The sequence below is a fragment of the Quercus lobata genome, chromosome 11 (assembly GCF_001633185.2).
Source record: "Quercus lobata isolate SW786 chromosome 11, ValleyOak3.0 Primary Assembly, whole genome shotgun sequence".
Taxonomy (NCBI): domain Eukaryota; kingdom Viridiplantae; phylum Streptophyta; class Magnoliopsida; order Fagales; family Fagaceae; genus Quercus; species Quercus lobata.
The window spans coordinates 54,546,001-54,564,175 of NC_044914.1; the positions used below are offsets into that span (position 1 = coordinate 54,546,001).

Here is an 18,175-nt window from a genome sequence, read left to right on the forward strand (position 1 = left end):
CAAAACAAATAATAATGGTTAAATGTAACCGGGGCAATAATTTTGAGTGGAAAAGAGTTATTTGCCCTAAAAAAATAATGTACCAAAATTCTAATGGAGGGTTATAAATACACACATACATTAGTCCATAACTGAGTGTAAAATGCATGAGAAAGTTTAACATAATATTTTTTTTTTCTCTTTTATTTATTTATTTGGTCAAAATATGATATTTTATAATTATGGTAGTTAACATTAGACATTTATTATGATTATGTTTGTATTTGGAATTACTACATTTTTTTTAGTATTTAAAGAAAATTAAATATACATAAGATGTATGCAAATGTCTATATGCAATTGTGAAGGCTCAAAATATTAGAACGTAATGTGAAGATATGGTTTAAAGAAGACATTTTGCCAAGTTCTGACTGCCACTCAATCAAAGCTTGATTAATCACAAGGCTGAAGCTTGATCGATCAAAGGGCAGATCTCAATAACTATTCGATCTCGACTTAGTCAATCGAAAGCCACAAACTCAAATGGCGAGTTTTGATTTCGAAGTCAACTGCCTTGGAGTTTGTACCCTATTTGCATCACATATATAAGGCATGTTATAACTCGACTTCCCAAGGCTATTGGAGAGAGTACCAACCCATAACAAAATCATAACAATGTTGATGTCCTTTGGCATGATCAAAGCATGAAACCATAGAGCTATGAATCCCAGTATGTCACTACAATAATCAAACCTTCAAGGAGGGTCCTCGGAGTCAAATTAAAGGTCCTGGTCATGAACATGGACTGTCCATGTATGAATATTTCAAATGTTCTAAAACTAATATGGTAACCTTTTTGTTAAAAAAAGGTTACCAAAAAAAAAAAAAAAAACAATATTAAGTGCATCTACGAGTTGTAACGTCTAGACTCTAAAGTCAAGTGCCTTGAACTAGATTATCATAATTTACAACAAAAATAAAAATAAAAATATAGAAATTAAAAGATTTATTTTTTTAGAGAATAAGAATATACTATGATGTGATTGTACGGAGAATGATGACCGGTAAAAGTAAATGATCGGTTCACGTGGTAGCTAAACCACGCGGTCTTGCATGAAGACAACAAATAAAAAATATATATCATAAAAAAAATTTTTTAAAAAAAATCTTCTAAAAAAAATGCTTAGGTTTTTTTTTCTTTTTTTTTTTTCTTACTTGTTTATTGTTTAATGTTTTATTTACAAATTCGGTACTTCTTGTAGTTGTGTTTAAATTATCATAATTGTAACTACATAATTGGATAATTAGAACTTAACTGTTTAATTCTCTTCGTATTTAACTAAGGAATCTCTCACAATAAGATTATTCTCATACACCAAATTAATCAAACGATGATACTTTATACATCTCAATTGTGTGCCCCCGTCCTCAATGGTGGATAAACACCATAGAAATACACACTCTTTCTCACTGAGAAAGATGAAAACGAAGGAAGATCAACTGAATAGAGAAGATATGGATTCCATCTCAAACCTTGCAAACAATCTTCGAGGCATCAGAAGTTGGTATCCCAAATGGTGGGGCAACTGGTGAGCCACCTATGAAAAACAGAGTCTTTACTTAAAGCATCAAGATTTTTATAAATGTTTGAAGCATTAACAAGTACATTTGTGAGCAATAAAAATTGCTTGAAGATGATTTCTTGCAATCCTGCTAGTTGCCTCGAGTTGTGGTTTTTTCTACAGAGTAAATCCATACCCCAAATTGTATGAATTTAGTTGGATTGGATTGGATTGTATTAGTACATGTTGTGTAGGGTGTGTTGAGTCTCACATTACCTGTCCATTAGGCGAATCTAGGTATAATGATTTATGAATCCTATTGTAATTATTAATTACTTGACTAATCCTTTAAGTGAATAAGCGTAGATATGCCTAACACTTTCTTCGAAACATTATAGATGGTATCATAATTATTGTACACATACAAAGTGGATCATGACAAGAATGTAATTAGCATATATATTCCTTATTGAATAGTCTCAAATTTATTAAAAGATAGCCACATGATGGGTTCAAAAAAATTATTTTAATAACTTTTCTAAGGAAGGGAGGAGCTGGCATTAAACGTAAAGGGGCATCTCTCTCTCTCTCTCTCTCTCTCTCTCTCACTACACATTTGTGTGTGTATATATATGTGTAAATGTGTTATGTATTTATGTTTATGTTTATATTTATATTTTCCCCACACATATACATATAACTAAAACTCAGAGAAAATCCAATTAGATTTTAATTGAATTCTCAATTTTGTGCCACCCATTTAATTTTTAATTTTGTGCCATGTAAATTATTGAATGTGAAAATTAAAGAATCTAAATCCAATTAAATTCTAAATTAGATTTCAATTGGAATCTAATTTTCCGCAATGTGTCCATTTATTTTTTAATTTTTGTGGCAAGTGAATTATTGGGTGAAAAAATCAAAGAGTCTATATTCAATTAAATTATAAATCATATATATATATATATATATATTTATATAATATGAAAAATCATTACATATTTTAGAAATATGTGAAATTTAAATATTGTGGAATTTAGAATAATTATCAGATTTCAATGAGGTAGACATAAAACGATTGGTAACTGTAGGGGCAAAGGCCCAAAATCATACAATGGGCCTTGGGCTCCATACAGGAAGATTAATCACGTCCGAGGAAAAGACGTGGGTGCCAAAAGGCCTCCCAGCCCAGTTCTCGTGGGCATGAAGACACTTAAAGGGCAATCCGAGGAGAAATTTCTCCTCTGACGTGAAAAGTATGGCTTAAACATGCACTCTACCTACTAAAAGAACCCACCCCAATGGACGTTAGTAACAAGGACGAGTCCCACAGACCCGTGGCAAAGAAGGAAACGTAAGATGTCCAAGGAGAGGCCGCAGCTGCCACATTAAATGCGTTGCAACTACTTTTCTGGCCACATTAATGTGGAGAAGACCTGTGAACAGTGCTGTCTTAGCTACCACAACTCACAGAAAGATGGAGGGAGTGTCCGATGGGACAAGCATTAAAGTAAGAGTCCAGATTATCAACAAGTATAGGGCCATGATGGTTTCAAGGAGACTATATAAGAAAGGGAGTTCTCATGAGGTAAGAGACCGAAAAAAGGGGAGGAGAACAAAGGAACAGAAAAATAATTGGAGACTTAGAGCAAGAACTAGCAAATATCCATCTCATCTCCTCGGACTGAGAATATATAGACATTAACAGGATTTATTTGTGTCTAATTATTGTGTAGCCCAACCTTAACCATTGTCCACTTCGCTAAGACCCAGTTCTATAACACACTCTCTACAAATTCATTGTTTCTGGGCCTCTTGGACCAAGACCCCATACTTGTTGGACTTGGGCCCCAAATTGAGACCCCACAATAACAATATCACTTTTGTGCACTCAAGTACATTAAAGCCATCAATGCCGCGTGGGGTGTCAATGTTTATAAGAGATATCGAAGTGAGTGCTACATTATCTGACCAAAACATTGATACTGTAAAATAATTTTTCATATTAATAAAAATCATAAATTAACTTATAATCATTTTCTTAATATTTAGCTTTTTTGTAATTTTTTATATTTTAATATCGTTTTCAATTTTATACCAAAAAAAAAAAAAAAACCAAACAAATAAGAATTGTTTTTGTTGCAATCGCATATGAACATTTTATATTTTTATCGCAACACATTCTTTACATATTCTTGAGATTATTTACTTCTCATAGTAATATTAAAAAAATGTCATCTTAAGAAAGGACCAACAAAAGGGTCGAATAACAAAAATAAATAAATAAATAAATAAAAAATATGAATATAAATATCTAAAAGTGGGTGTCGCCTAAACTAATAAATAACATGTATGATAACATATGTATGTTAGTTATAAAATTTGCTCATTTTAAATCAAATTCTAATTCTCCCAACAGATTACTAGCGATAAGTTGAAAAAATATTATTAATGTTAAAAGGGTCATAATCTCTCCTCTTTTTTCCTTTTTTCCTTTTTTTTTTCCCCCTTTTTATTATGCAGAAAAGTGTTTCCCCCTTGAGTAGACTTCCAAAAACACTTTCACTGTAATTTGCAAGAGCAACAATTCCCAAAAAAAGCCTACATTTCCTGCCTCCTTTAGGTTCCAAAATTTTTCATCTCAAACCAGGTTCTGATAAACAGAAATACATAATGAAAAATATGGACAAGGCATAGATCTGGTATCCACAGTATGCAAGTGTCATCTTGATGACTTAGAGATAACTCTCCAAGTAAAAAACTTTCATTTTCCACTTGTGAATGCAATAAGTTTATTCTCATCCACCAAATTAATCAAAAGTGATGCTCTACATCTCAATTGTCTGTTCTTTTCCTCGAATGGTAAAATGAGAGTGGATAAAACCATAGAAATACACTCTCCATCTCACTAGGAAAGAGTAAAACAAAGGAAGATCAACTGAATAGAGATGAAAAGAAAGTTCCATCTAAAACCTTGCATACCAGTCTTAGAAGCATCAGAACCTGGTGAGCTAGTTGGTGAGCCAGTTGGTCCACCTATGAAAAATAACGGTATTTAGTTGATAATTACAATTGCTTATAAGTGAAAGAAATGCATATCACATAGCATAAATTTTGATTTGTCATGATCAACTGTTTAAACATGTTAGCATCATAAAAAGTTTGGACGATTATGCTACGTACTATTATTTCATACAACAGCCAGAGAAGATATCAGTGTAAGAGAGAACTGGTTATCATTTCTTATCTTGCAAACATCAAAGTTTTTTATTTTTTTTATTATTACTTTATATTAAAATAACATTTAGTACTCACATAAATGACTTTTTATTATCAAGATCAGTGTGTGCGCGTGCGCTTTCCTATATATACATAACACATGTCATGTGTGTTTGTTCTAAATTTTGTCCCCTGGGCTCAAATTCTGGCTCAACCAAAACATATACTGACCACTAATGACCTCTTAAAATGAATTCCTAGATGGTGAGATGGCCAATGTATGTATTTGGGTAATATGAAAATACTAAACATACAAAAATCAAAGCACTGCAACAAAGTTATAATAATTTGTACCAACCTGCAGGACAAGTGGACTCAGTGGCAAGGGTTGTAAAAATGTTTTTGTTATTGAAACCGGAATAGGCACAGAAAGTTTGGTTACAATTTGTCGAAGTTGTGACATTGCCAAGATATAGACTGCTTGTACCATTACAATGCACTGCAGGGCAAGTTGACCAGGTTTTGGATGATGGTTTCAGTCCAGAAGCCTCACATTGTAGTCTGGCCGCACAAGCAAAACAACATAAATTTAGAAACTTGAAAAACTCGCAAACACAAAGGGAAGAAAGTAACACAATATTAAAGAGCCATTCAGTCATACACTTACATATAGTTGTTCAATGAGGAACATTTGCAGTTCACACAATCGTTAGCAGTGTAGGCATAAGTGCCATTGGCAACAAGTAAAGGGTAGTCCAAGGAGCTGGTGTTTACACTGGATGTACAAGCTGAAAATAAAACATTTGAGCATCATTTATTCATAGTATCCACAACACCAAATAAAGCTAAGGACAAAGAATTTCAAGAAAAATATCATGCACTGTCAGAATTCAGAAGTCAAGGTAATATTAACTAAGAGTCTAGGACATATAATTGGTCTTATAAGTAATTTGAATCTTGATTATACAAGGCAATTAGGAATATAATTGGATCCTGGTTATATGATAGTCCTATGAGAAATGAGGACGAGCTGTGACCAATTATCATTCTCCTTAATTATAGATAGATACACACTCACTTCACAAGCAAATTCTATATGCTTAGAGCAATATCAATGACACTTTTTTAACATATGCTAAGGTGGTAAATTGTAATAAGAGCAACATCATTTTCGTATGATCCCACAACTAACACAATTTTTAACTATGGACCATTCGCAACAGGTTAAGTTAGTAGTTACAAAAAGAAATTATGTCCCTGAACATTTTCTACACTAGTTACATATATACCTCCAATAATTGAGTCAATTATATATACAAGTTGCACCTACTACTATAATGGAGCAACTTGTCACCATTAGCTAATATCCAAGATAGTGAATCTATTCACAAAAAAGAATCCTAAGCTATGTGGATTCTCATCCACCTATTTTATGTCAAATATGTGAGAGAAAAAGAGTCAGTGCAGAGAGCACTTTTGCTAACCTATAATGGGGGACTTTGGTTTGGACTGTATGGGCTTAATGGATTTGACAATACCAACTCTATCCACTGGTTATAGGTAACCAAAGGGCCATACTAGCATTCTTTCCTTTTTTAATGAAAGCAAGATTTCATTTTTCCTAAATAATAACATGCATTCTTAATTGGGTTTTCTTTTGCTAGACCTTCTCAAGCAATATCAAATTTTCAATATAAGCCAATTTTTCCAGGTCTATACTTTATAGTTCATAATTCATACCTTATAAGACTATAAGGAAAATAATGCAAGAGCAGCGCAAAGTCAAATAAAATTATTTTGTGTCCTTTGGATTATATACGCCAGATTTTATTTTATTTTTTCTTTAAATTATCCATTATTTGCTGTTTATTCCTTATAGTTCCTCATAGTTTTAACAAGTGTTACCCTTACCTCAAAAAAAAAGTGTTACCCAACTTTTTTTCTAACTTCCTTTTTTTTTTTTCTCGCACTTCTTTATATGTTGAGAAAAGCCTCATGGTGGTCTCATAAATATAAAATATTAAAGGGAAATTTTGTTATACACAATGTACACATTGTGTTGACTATAAATCACAGTGACTTATAGTCAACACACTGTATGACAATTAATAAACACAGCCCAATACTAAAAGTTCTAAGGAATTTTTAATTTTTTTGAGAAGAATTCAAAGGAATTTAATTAAGTATTATGCGCATGATGATAATAATACTAAGTCTTCTTTCTTTCTTTCTTTTGTTGAGGAAAATTAAAGTTTAATTTAAAGTGACATGCACATGATGATAATAAATTAATAATTTTTCAAAGTTGTTAATGCCTTCACATAAAGCATGTTTTGTCACTAATAAGAGTTTTGATTTGTCACCAGCCTCGTGCCCAGTGGGCAGAGGCCTAAGTCCAAAACAAGATCGTGTTACGAGTTGGATTGATAAATAATAATTATCAATTTCGTAATGACGATAAGGTGAGATATTAAGAAATAATTATTAAAGTCGTAACGTTGCGATTACAACACAATATAAAATATTGTTTCAATAGTAGACTTGTATGTAAAAGTCATGCGTTACACCAACCATTAGTTTTCATCTCAAGCAAATATGAAAAATGATCAAGAATTTTATAAATCAATAACATTGAGATTTAAATTTAACATACCCATTTCATGATAACTTTTACCATTAGCTAAAGATAGCAAAAGTGTTTTTTTTTTTTTTTAAACAAAAAAGTGAGAGAAATTCAACATTAGGTTACTTCACTCGGGTTAAGTGTCTATTTGACAAATATTATTTTTGTTAACTTATTTTATTATTCAGTTTATTATTGCTACTATTTATGAGTCTTACTATACTTTTTAATGTTATTCATGAATTCCACTTTACTATTTCAACTAACTTTTACTTCTATTTACAATACATTTAGTAAAAAGTTTTCAGTTTTAGAAAATAAGCTAAGTATGTGTTTAGTGGATTAGTGTACTTAGGGATGGCAATGGGGCGGGGCGGGGCCGAAGGATGGGGTCTTCGTCCCCGCCCCACATGGTTTTGTCTTGTCCCATCCCCGTCCCGCCCCGCATGACGGGGAATACTTTCTCACCCTATCCCCGCCCCTTGGGGCCCCGCAAAGCCCCGTCCCACCCCGTAAAACTCTACTTTTTGTTAATTTGCCCTACAACTAGTACAATTTTTTTAATGAAACTTATTTTATTAATAAAAATATACTTAAAATTACAAATTTATCCCATCAAATCAAATCAATTTTTAGAAAAAAAAAATTTTGAATAATATATCCAAGTGTTTAACAAGACAATCATAATAATAATAAAAATAAAAAAATCTCATAGTATAACACATAATAAAATAAAGACAGTGAATCACATTGGATAAAATAAAATATGTTAATATTAATATGTTTGTTTAAATAGTAGGGTTTTAGGGTATAAAAAATTTAAAATTATAACCCTTAGTAATGCAGGGCAGGGCGAGACGGGGGGCGGGCGGGGAGGGGCGGAACGGAAAAAAATTGCCATCCCTAAATGTACTGGTCACCGGATACATTAAGAGTCTAACACGTATTTAGTGTACTGATGCACCAGACATAAGCCGTCTTCATTTTAACTTATTAGTCTCCATTTTATCTTAGTCGAAACTTTACGAATTAAACTAATCTATCCAAAGAGGATTAAAGAGAAAAGTTGAGCAAAAACATAATAATGGTAAAAAGGTAAAAGGCAAAAAACCTTTGAGAGGAACATCAAGAACTTGGTAGGCCTGAAGATCAGTAGCACTAGTCATCCCATTGAGGTTCAACAAAATAGGCGTTGTAGTCCCAAACTCCGCAGCAATCTGATCCACCGAGCCCCCAGGTTGCACCACGTGTGCATAATGAACGACCTTAACACCGTCCACTTCATCACAGCTACAAGGCAGTGGGATCCGCAGCAATTGCCCGACCGTAATATTGTTCGCATCGGGTATATTATTAAACGCAGCGATTTCCTGGTACGTTACCAATCTTGAGAAAATCTCGGCAGCGATATGGAACAACCCGTCGTCTTTTATCACCTTGTACTCGAGGGGACTGTCGATGACACCTGTCCCGTTTTCGCAGCGGCAAGTGATGGGGATTTTGATCGTCTGATTCGCTTGTACGGTCGGGTTTGGTGACGTGGAGGCGTTTAAGCCGTTGGCTCCTAAGAGGTCGTGGAATCTCTTGATTTGGAAGAGGGATTGGATGGAGGAGAGGAGGGTGGTGTTTGGGGACACGTAGCCAACCAGAGAGTGACACGTGGAGTTTTTGGGGCTGGTGCAGTTGAAAGCCGCTGATGTGGTGGCTAGAGTGATGAACAAGAAGAGTACACCCACCAACACTTTAGCATAACCCATCTCTATCTGTCTTTAGCTCTCTAGCTCTGAGGTTTGTTTTTTAGTAATTTGTGAGGAACATAGATGAGGTTTTAAGAAGAAGAAGAAATGTTGGGGAGACTGGAAGAGAGGAAGGAATGAATGAATGGGAAGACTTTTCTTTAGAGTGTGCGAAGACTTGGAAATGGGAACTTGGAAGTGGGTAAGTTGTAATAGAAGAATGGAGTACAACGTTTCTTAATCTTTCAAGCTGTCTTTTGTTTTGTTTATGGGTCTTGTTGAGGACCAGCATGGCTTATATGTGAACTCAATTATTTCATTCTTTGTTATTTATTTTCTTTTTTTTTATAGCTAACTTTTTAGACAACTCTTCTTTTGTTTTTGGGTAACTTGTTTATATATATATATATATATATATAGGTTGAATTTTCTTATAGTACTCAATTTTAGTTTATATATATTTATTAATAAACATATATATTAGGAAGAAAGGGAAAAGACTCATTCACATTTTTCATACCTATCTTCATGAGAATGACTCAAAAGAGTAGAGATTTATAAGCTATTACAAGAGGCGGTTCAACAAATGAAATTATGAGACAAAATATTTACATCTCTAATGACAAAAACGCATGAAAATAAATTTAGTTTATAATATTCACTCATAATAATTGTTCTTCATGATAAGATTAAAATATCAATTAATTTTTTTTACACTTTAAATTTCTTATTCAACTAAAATAAACATTATCTATTACTATAAGAATAAAATATAAGTTTTTTATTATTGTATTAACCTATTAATGACACTATTTAAGTATCATTAATAAGTTAAAAACTGAGAAAAAAACAAAATAAAAAAAATAAAAAGAAGAAGAAATTGTGAGGAGAATGAGTTGTAATCTCAATCCTATCGCACAAACCATTTAGGAGTTAGGACAGCGTAATAGAAGGCACACTTTGCACTGCGGTCACAGTCACACACGGAATTGTGTTTTTTTTTCTGACTTTGAATGGTTGACAGGTCAACGAACTCATCCCCAAATCTTATCAAAAAAAAAAAAAACTCATCCCCAAACCAAACTAATGCTGTGATGCATGTGAACTGGGTCTCTCAGTTAATATTAAAGTAATGGTATTTTTATTATAACTAGTTTATTAACAAAAACATTTTCTCAGGCATTTTCTTTGATATAAACAGGTACTACTATTTTTTTCCTCAAAAAAAAAAAAAACAGGTACTACTATTTAGTATTTCCACAACAATTTCTCTTCTAAGTTAATATTATCAACTTTATTATCCCAAAAAAAACAGTGATGATTTAGATCCCACCCATCTTCATTTTTCCTAGTGACACACTAAAGAATTAATGGGTCAAGGGAATATGCTCAAATCCATTACAAGAGATCCCCTATGGACTAATAAATGGGCATTTTCATTAGTTTTCAACTTTTCAATATTCAAACATAATTCCACTTCCACCGCAAATTCTTGATATAATTTTGTTTGTAGAAGTTTCCAAATCTTATTGGTCAATAGTTTGATTTTCCTTTTGTTATATTGTATTACATTTGGTATAGCTTATATTCATTTGCTTAATCTTAAAATAGAATAAACACTATTACTTTTTATGGGAAAAGAATATGTTCTAGATTTATGTATAGAAAATGTTAACGGATGCTTAAAAAGTATTAATTTATAAAATCTTTTTAGTAACTTTTATTGAGGAAAAAAAAATTTAATTAATTGTTTTGAGGACTTTTTATAATAAGTAATATCAAAATTTTTCTAAAATGGTTTATTAAAGTTTAAGAATTGTTCTAAGAGTACCCGTTAACATGACCATTTATGCATTTTCCTTCAATGATACGAGAATGTAATATCTGTTGTGAATGAGTTTGAGACCCTAAAAAATTCATGGCATTCTCAATTAGACATTTACCTTCTTTCTTTTTACTTTTTCCAGAAATTTTAAGAGGATTATCTGTTATTCAAAATCTATTTATAAAAATTGATTATATCTTCCAAATTTAAATTTACACTTTCTTCACCAAGAAATAATATTTCTTTTGGCTTATTCATCTATCTATGCTTTCGGCATCAATTTTTTTTTTAAGTTAACTAACAAACTCTCAACAAATAAATTAATAAATAAAAATAAAAGGATAATCCAAAAGCGCAGTGGCTTTGCCTTAAAGGAAATTTTCTATCATTTTATGATAAACATTAACAAGTCATGCAAAAAGATTTTATTGACATATTGAGAATCTGAGATTCCTTGAAGTCTAATATCTGTGAAAGCAACTAATCTAAGAACATAATTTTTGTGAAAGCTACTAATTCATGTGAAAGTAACATAACTTTTGTGAAAGCTACTAATTCATGTGAAATTAATTATTTATAAGCTGCAATAGACTACTTTCACAAGTTGTGACAAATAATGTGTTCCTAAAATGATTATTACAAATTTTATTACATAAAAAACTTGCAGTAGCTTTAGAATGAATTCTACCAATTATTTTCTCAAAAAACTCTACCAATTACTTTTTTTTTTTTTTGGGTGCAACCAATATATATATATATATATTATTGGGGTTTAAGACCAATTAATGACCTATGAAACAACGCATAATTGATTTCTTCTTTTTTATTTTTTGGGTAAGCGTAATGCATGGTTGATGGTTTTATAAACTTCGGGCTTTGTCCTATAGAAATCGTAGAAGATGGCGTTTTGTTTATGTTTTTTGGGCTTCAAGGTGAGGATTATCCGCTTAACTAAAGTTGAACGTTAGTATTTATTAATTCATTGCAAAGATCAATTATTGACCAATTTATTCAATCAAAGTCATATTTGTTTAATGTATTAATTTAAGGCTTCACTTATTTGCACTTATGTGATTTTAGGTCTAAAAAATCTCGAAAAAGGTGTCAACTTGACACTTAAAAAAAAAAAAAAGACTCTTATCAAATACTATGGATCTTTTTTTTTTCTTTATTATTTTTTTGCAAGGATCAATAAGTGAAGAATAAAGTTCATCTCACACGTAATATTTTATGTTTTATATCTATCAATAATTTGTATTGTCGCCTAAGTTTTTAAAGCTACACAATTTTAAACATCAATATTTTAATTTTTTCTCATTTGAATAGTCTAGTAATATACATGAAGCCACGCTTAATTTTGAATAAGTCCCTAGACATAAATTTCAAAAAAAGTAGTACTTAGTGCAAAAGACTCCAATTTTTGTTGGCCTGGGAAAAAAGTCAGGAAAGACAACCTTACATACAATCTTTTCGAAGAGCTAGACTAATTCCTAGACTCAAACATTGACTTGTAGATTTTAGTGGAAGAAACTTGGCAATTGCCATTACACAAAAGCCCGACCTCTTAAACACACATTTCAAGTTGCACAATTTTCCTCCAAACTAGATTTTAGCTTTTCAACTTATTTTATGGCTACTTATAAAATCATTTACACGTACCAAATCACATATAATTATTCAAATCATTTAAACAAGTTATTGATTATTAAGAAAATTTCTTGTGACTAAAAGTACATGTTGTTAATCTTGTCAAATTGTCACCTAATTGGTTGGAGATACTAACCTCCAATCCTTGATAGTTTTAATATATAACATATATAAACCGTTAAATTGATCCATTTTAAATATTAAAGCTATTTGTTCATTGTATAAATTCTCACTTTCAACTTTTAAAATAACTTTTTTCGCATTAATACCATCGAATAGATCCTTTATCCAAGTTGGCTGACCAGTTTATGATTGCTTTATTAGGTCATCGTGTGAGCACAAGAATGTCACATCGAAAATTAAATATAAGAAAATTTTGACTTTGGAACACAAATAATGTTAAGATGGGAAAGAGTCACCACTCCAAAATGACAATAATGAATAAGAGCATCTCCAGCAGGCTCTCCAAATTTTTGCCTAATTTTTGCCTGTTTGGAGAATGAACAGTGACATTTAGCTTTTAGCTACCCACTTTTTCAAATACACTTTCCAACATATTCTCTATCTCATTCTCTATCTCATTTAAATATTATTTCTTCATTCATTGTTTATTCTTTTTTAATCATCATTTATTCTTTTTTTAACAACTATATTTTTCAATGAAAAGTGCTATGTTCACAACATTTTACGCAATATTTTCACAACAAAATTTATGTGGAAAGTTATTACTAGTTTTAATTTGTACCCACCACTGAAATTATTTTTTTACTCGCCAATATTAACTAATAATAATCTGTTACTTAAAATTTATTGTGAAAATATTGTAAAAATATTGTGGTAGTATTTTTCAATTAGGATTTTTTATTTTTCCCTTATCTCTTTTTTTCCTCCACACGTTTCTTTTCTTTTCTTTTTTCCTCTTTTTTTCTCCTCCACACCTTTCCCTTATCTCTATCTTCTCTAGCACTTTCTCCGGAGCACTTTTCTTTTTTTGTTCTTTTCTTCTCTAGCAGCATTCGGCTGGAGCTCTATTCTTTTTTTTGTTCTTTTCTTCTCTAGCAGCATTCGGGCTGGAGCTCTATTCTTTTTTTTTTTTTCTTTTCTTCTCTAGCAGCACTTCGGCTGGAGCTCTCTCTCACACATGAAGATCGTCCGCTTGTCCTTCTCCCACCACCGCATATCCTCCTCCCCACCAAGGCTCAGATGGGTCAGCTTTGCTTCTTTTTTTTTTTTTTTGTTCTAATTTGAACAGAATACAAAATTGTGATTTGAGTTTGTATTTTGATTGAGACTGAGTTTAGAGATGTTTGAGAGAAAAGATCAAGAATAGTTCTGTTGTTACCGTTGTGATTATTGAGTGAAAATTAAAAATTTTAATCGGTTGTGATTATTGAGATTGAATTAATTCTTTTGCTCATGAATAGGTCTCTCTCTTTTCTTTTTTTTCTTTTTTTTTTTCTGATTTCATTTGGTTTATGAGAAAAATTGTTTTAGTGTTTGGATTGTATTCTGCGTTTTGTAGCCGTTGAGATAAAGAAGAGAGAAAGAGAGTGAAGAAGAAAGAGAAAGGAAGGAAAGAGAAAAAAATATTTTTTTAATTCAACCGGGATTAATTTAAGGAGAAATAATGTTTGCAAAATCTACAGTGATTGCTACAGTGCTCTCCAGACTTGGAGAGCTACTGTAGCAAATCTAAAATTTTTTTTGGAGATAGAGAGGCTGCTGGAGAGCTGATTTTGTGTGAACAGTGGCTTTTCTCTCCAAAATTTGGAGATGGCCAGCCCTGTTGGAGATGCTCTAAAGAAACTTCTTGTAGCTCCAACAATGACCATGACTATGAACAACTTTTTTTCTTTCTCAAATTATTGTTCCTGTTGTTGCGCCGTGAGGTTGTGAATATTATACATGGTATTGGAAGATCATCTTATCATCAACCCAGCCAAAAAGTATAAGTCATCATTAGTTTTCTACAAGTTCAGTGCTTCTCTAGTTCTATTCCTTGGAAATCCTGTGCTTTTCTCGCAATAATTACGTCTTTCTTAAGTCACCCCCATTTGGTTCATCACTAGGGTTAAGTGATAACTGGACAGTATTGATATCTTTTGTGGTATTTTATGTCTTGTTCTTACTCTCTTAATTCAATGAAAGTCGCAATTGCAAGCCTAATAGGGCACAAAATAGGGGAAACTATACACCAATAAATATTTTAAAACCTTACAAAAGGAGAAGCATCTTGTCGATCATAAAATGAAATGAATTTTAAGTGAAATCGATCATGTAATCCAATAGGCAATAGGTCACTTACAATGAGGTGATGGATCCTTCTCAACACACACACACACACAAAAAAAAAAAAAAAAAAAAAAAACAAACAAACAAAACAAACATCGAAATGATGGATCAAGTTCAAATTTTTAGCTACAATGGAATTAAGTTATTAGGACATTGAGTGAAAACTGTGAAATATTAGTAGTTAGTTTTCATCAAAAATACTAGTCACCAACGGTGTGATTTTTGATTACTAACTACTTCCTCCATCCCAAATGGTTGAGCCATGATTGGATCTCAAAACCTCGAAAAAACAATATATTATATCATATCCTCTTTTAAAAGTTAGTAACCTTGAGTAAAAAGAGGATCCAATAAAAAATAAATGATAATATAATTAATTCCTTAAGTACATGTCATACTTGCATAAACAAACAACAAAAAAAATGATAAATTTAGAATAAAAATGGAAAAATTATTAAGCACCAAAACAATGCAACAACAAATCTGTCCGAAATCCATTGACATAAGAAGAAAAACAAGCAAAGGTCATATTTAATATTTTAAAATACACTATAAATAAAAATTAAAAACAAGATTTTTAATTTGAAGTGGAGGATAATTTTAGAAACCTGCCCTTAAGCAAAAGGTAGGTTAATATACAACATTTTTAACATTGAGTTAATAAATTTTGGTCAAACAGATGTTAAGGGGAGGTACTTTCCCTTAATTTTCTTACAACATTGCTAAAATACCCTAATGATGTATGGTTTTGACACACCTAATGATGTATGGTTTTTGGTATGCCAAATGCTAAAAAATTGCATTTTTTAACATTTGGCACACTTGGTTAACAATGCTTATTTTTAAAACTTGAGCAACTTCAGGGCTACAATTTCACCAAAAATGTTTAACAAATATATAAATATCCAAAAGTTAGTAACATATATCTTTACGTTGGATTGGTTCGATTTATGAATTTGAATATTATGTCTCGGTCTTTGGAACGATACTTCCTACGATGCCTGGAATAGATCATTTCAAAAATAAGACATATCATTGAAGCTCATAAATTTAACCAATCTTGAATAATTAGGTTCAAGTGGTACAATTAGCATAATTTGTATAACTGTGGTTCAATACATGACCCAATTTTTTATTTTTTATTTTCATCCATTTCCATTTAACTTTAGCTGAAATGCTTTTAGAAAAACACCCCATTTGCAAGTCAATGGAATATTTATGTAACAATAAATTTATTAATTTCATGTAATTTAGTTACGAAAAATTATTAGATACTCCCAAAATATCATAAATGCGTACTCCCTCCTCTCACATAAATGGTAGATCCCACTATGAATTTAATTAGTGGAACCTATCATTTATGTGAGAAGAGAGACTATACATTTATGATAGTCCAGGAGTATACAATAATTTCTCCTTAGTTACAATTGAAACTTAGAGAAAATTAATTGTAACTTATGAAACTAATACTTCTATTACTAAATAAATATTTTACCCATACTTACAATATTTTGCAAATGGGGCCATTGAAAAATTCAAGAATAAGGGCTCGTTTCATAAACAAGTAGGGATGACAAAATCAACCCAAATCCATTTGTCCATCCAAACCCACCCACTTAAATAAGACCCAAGCCCATCCAATTATCAATTGAGTTAAATGGGTATTAATTTTAGACCCAAGTATCATTTCTATAAATCACCCAACTCTAAAATCCCCAAAATCACTCAAAAATATCAAAATACCCCCCTAAACTTAAAAAATGACCAAAATACCCCCAAAACCTTTATAAAAAAAAAAAATCAAAATACCCCCTAAACCTAAAAAATACCACAATACTCCTAAAACTTAAAAAAAATGACCAAAATATCCTCCAAAACCTAAAAATTAACCAAAATACCCCTAAACCTAAAAAATAACTAAAATATCCCCTAAAACCTAAAAATTGGCCAAAATACCCCTAAACCAAAAAATGACCAAAATACCCACTAAAACCTAAAAAATAGACCAAAATACTCCCCGAATCTAAAAAAACACCAAAATACCCCCGAAACTTAAAAATTGACCAAAATATTTTGGTAATTTTTAAATTTCAAGAGTATTTTAGTCATTTTTTTAGTTTCAAGAGTATTTCAATCATATTATAGGTTTCAGGAGTATTTTGGTCAATTTTAAGTTTAGGGAATGTTTCGGTCTTTTTTAGGTTTCGAGAGTATTTTTGTTATTTTTTAAGTTTTAAGAATATTTCGGTCATTTTTTAAATTTAGGAGATATTTTAATAATTTTTAGGTTTCAAAAGTATTTTAGTCATTTTTAAATTTCAAGGATATTTTGATCAATTTTTAGAATTTGTGGGTATTTTGGTTAATTTTTATGTTTCAAAGATATTTTGGTCATTATTTTAAGTTTAGGGTATATTTTAGTCATTTTTTAAGATTCAATGGCATTTTAATCATTTTTTTAGTTTCAGGAGAACATTTTTTAGGTTTTAGAAGTATTTTGGTCAATTTCAATGGTTTTTTTTAGCATATTTGGTCTTTTTTAGGTTTAAAGGATATTTTAATAAATTTAAAGAATTTTATGAGTACTTTGATCATTTTCAAGTTTTAGTGGCATTTTGATAATTTTGATTGTTGCGTAAGTGGATGAGTTGGGGTTTTCCATAATAAAAGGTTGAGTTGGGGTTGAGTTAGAAATATTTAGTTAAATGAGCAATAAATAGATAAATAAGTTTTATATACCTAATTCAATTATGCCCACTCCAAACCCACCCATTTAAAAACCCTCGTACAAGTACTGAACCCCAACAGCGTTGAAACATAGTGCATATTCATTTCTTCCAAGTTCCGAGTCAACAAATATTTTGAAAAACACAAGAAACCTGCTCACCGCTAGGCATGTTTTGTTTAGGATATTCATTAAGGTGCTAATAAAGAGCTTCTTTTTTTTTTTTGGTTGAAAACATCACAAAATTTAGCTCACCAAAAATATTTTTAAAAATATCATTCGTAACTGGATTGAGGGAATTTGAGAAATTAATTTCAACGTATGGTACATTTGGACCTTTATTATGATTGAAGTATTTGAAAGTAGACTCATTTCTATATTTCGAATTTAAATAATCTCTCTAGAAAATGAAAAAGAAAAAAAAAAGAAGTTATAACAAAACCAACAACATGAGTATATCTAAGGATTTCTTTTCTTTTAAGAATATTACTAACCAAACCGCAAATTAGTACACAGAGATAGAGTTATGAAAGGATAGGAATGTACCAAACCCTTTCCTTAAAAAGT

At 31.2% G+C, this 18,175-nt stretch overlaps 1 protein-coding gene across 1 annotated transcript; it reads right to left on the reverse strand.

Moving 5' to 3' along the window:
- Positions 1 to 4,268: 4,268 nt before the first annotated feature.
- Positions 4,269 to 9,368, reverse strand: LOC115967387 (lysM domain-containing GPI-anchored protein 2-like). The gene is made up of 4 exons (XM_031086470.1): positions 8,495 to 9,368; positions 5,428 to 5,548; positions 5,119 to 5,321; positions 4,269 to 4,577 (listed from the first exon to the last, which is right to left on the reverse strand). Exons 1-4 carry the CDS (start codon positions 9,138 to 9,140, stop codon positions 4,450 to 4,452), a joined length of 1,098 nt encoding a protein of 365 aa, XP_030942330.1. The 5' UTR covers positions 9,141 to 9,368; the 3' UTR covers positions 4,269 to 4,449.
- Positions 9,369 to 18,175: the final 8,807 nt, after the last annotated feature.

Coding starts and splice junctions, on each gene's coding strand:
- LOC115967387 (XM_031086470.1), bottom strand. CDS start 9,140: ATGGGTTATGCTAAAGTGTTGGTGGGTGTACTCTTCTTGTTCATCACT. Junction 5,549..8,494: donor TCTTGATGTTCCTCTCAAAG/GTTTTTTGCCTT, acceptor TTTTATTTTCAG/CTTGTACATCCAGTGTAAAC. Junction 5,322..5,427: donor TCCTCATTGAACAACTATAT/GTAAGTGTATGA, acceptor TTGTGCGGCCAG/ACTACAATGTGAGGCTTCTG.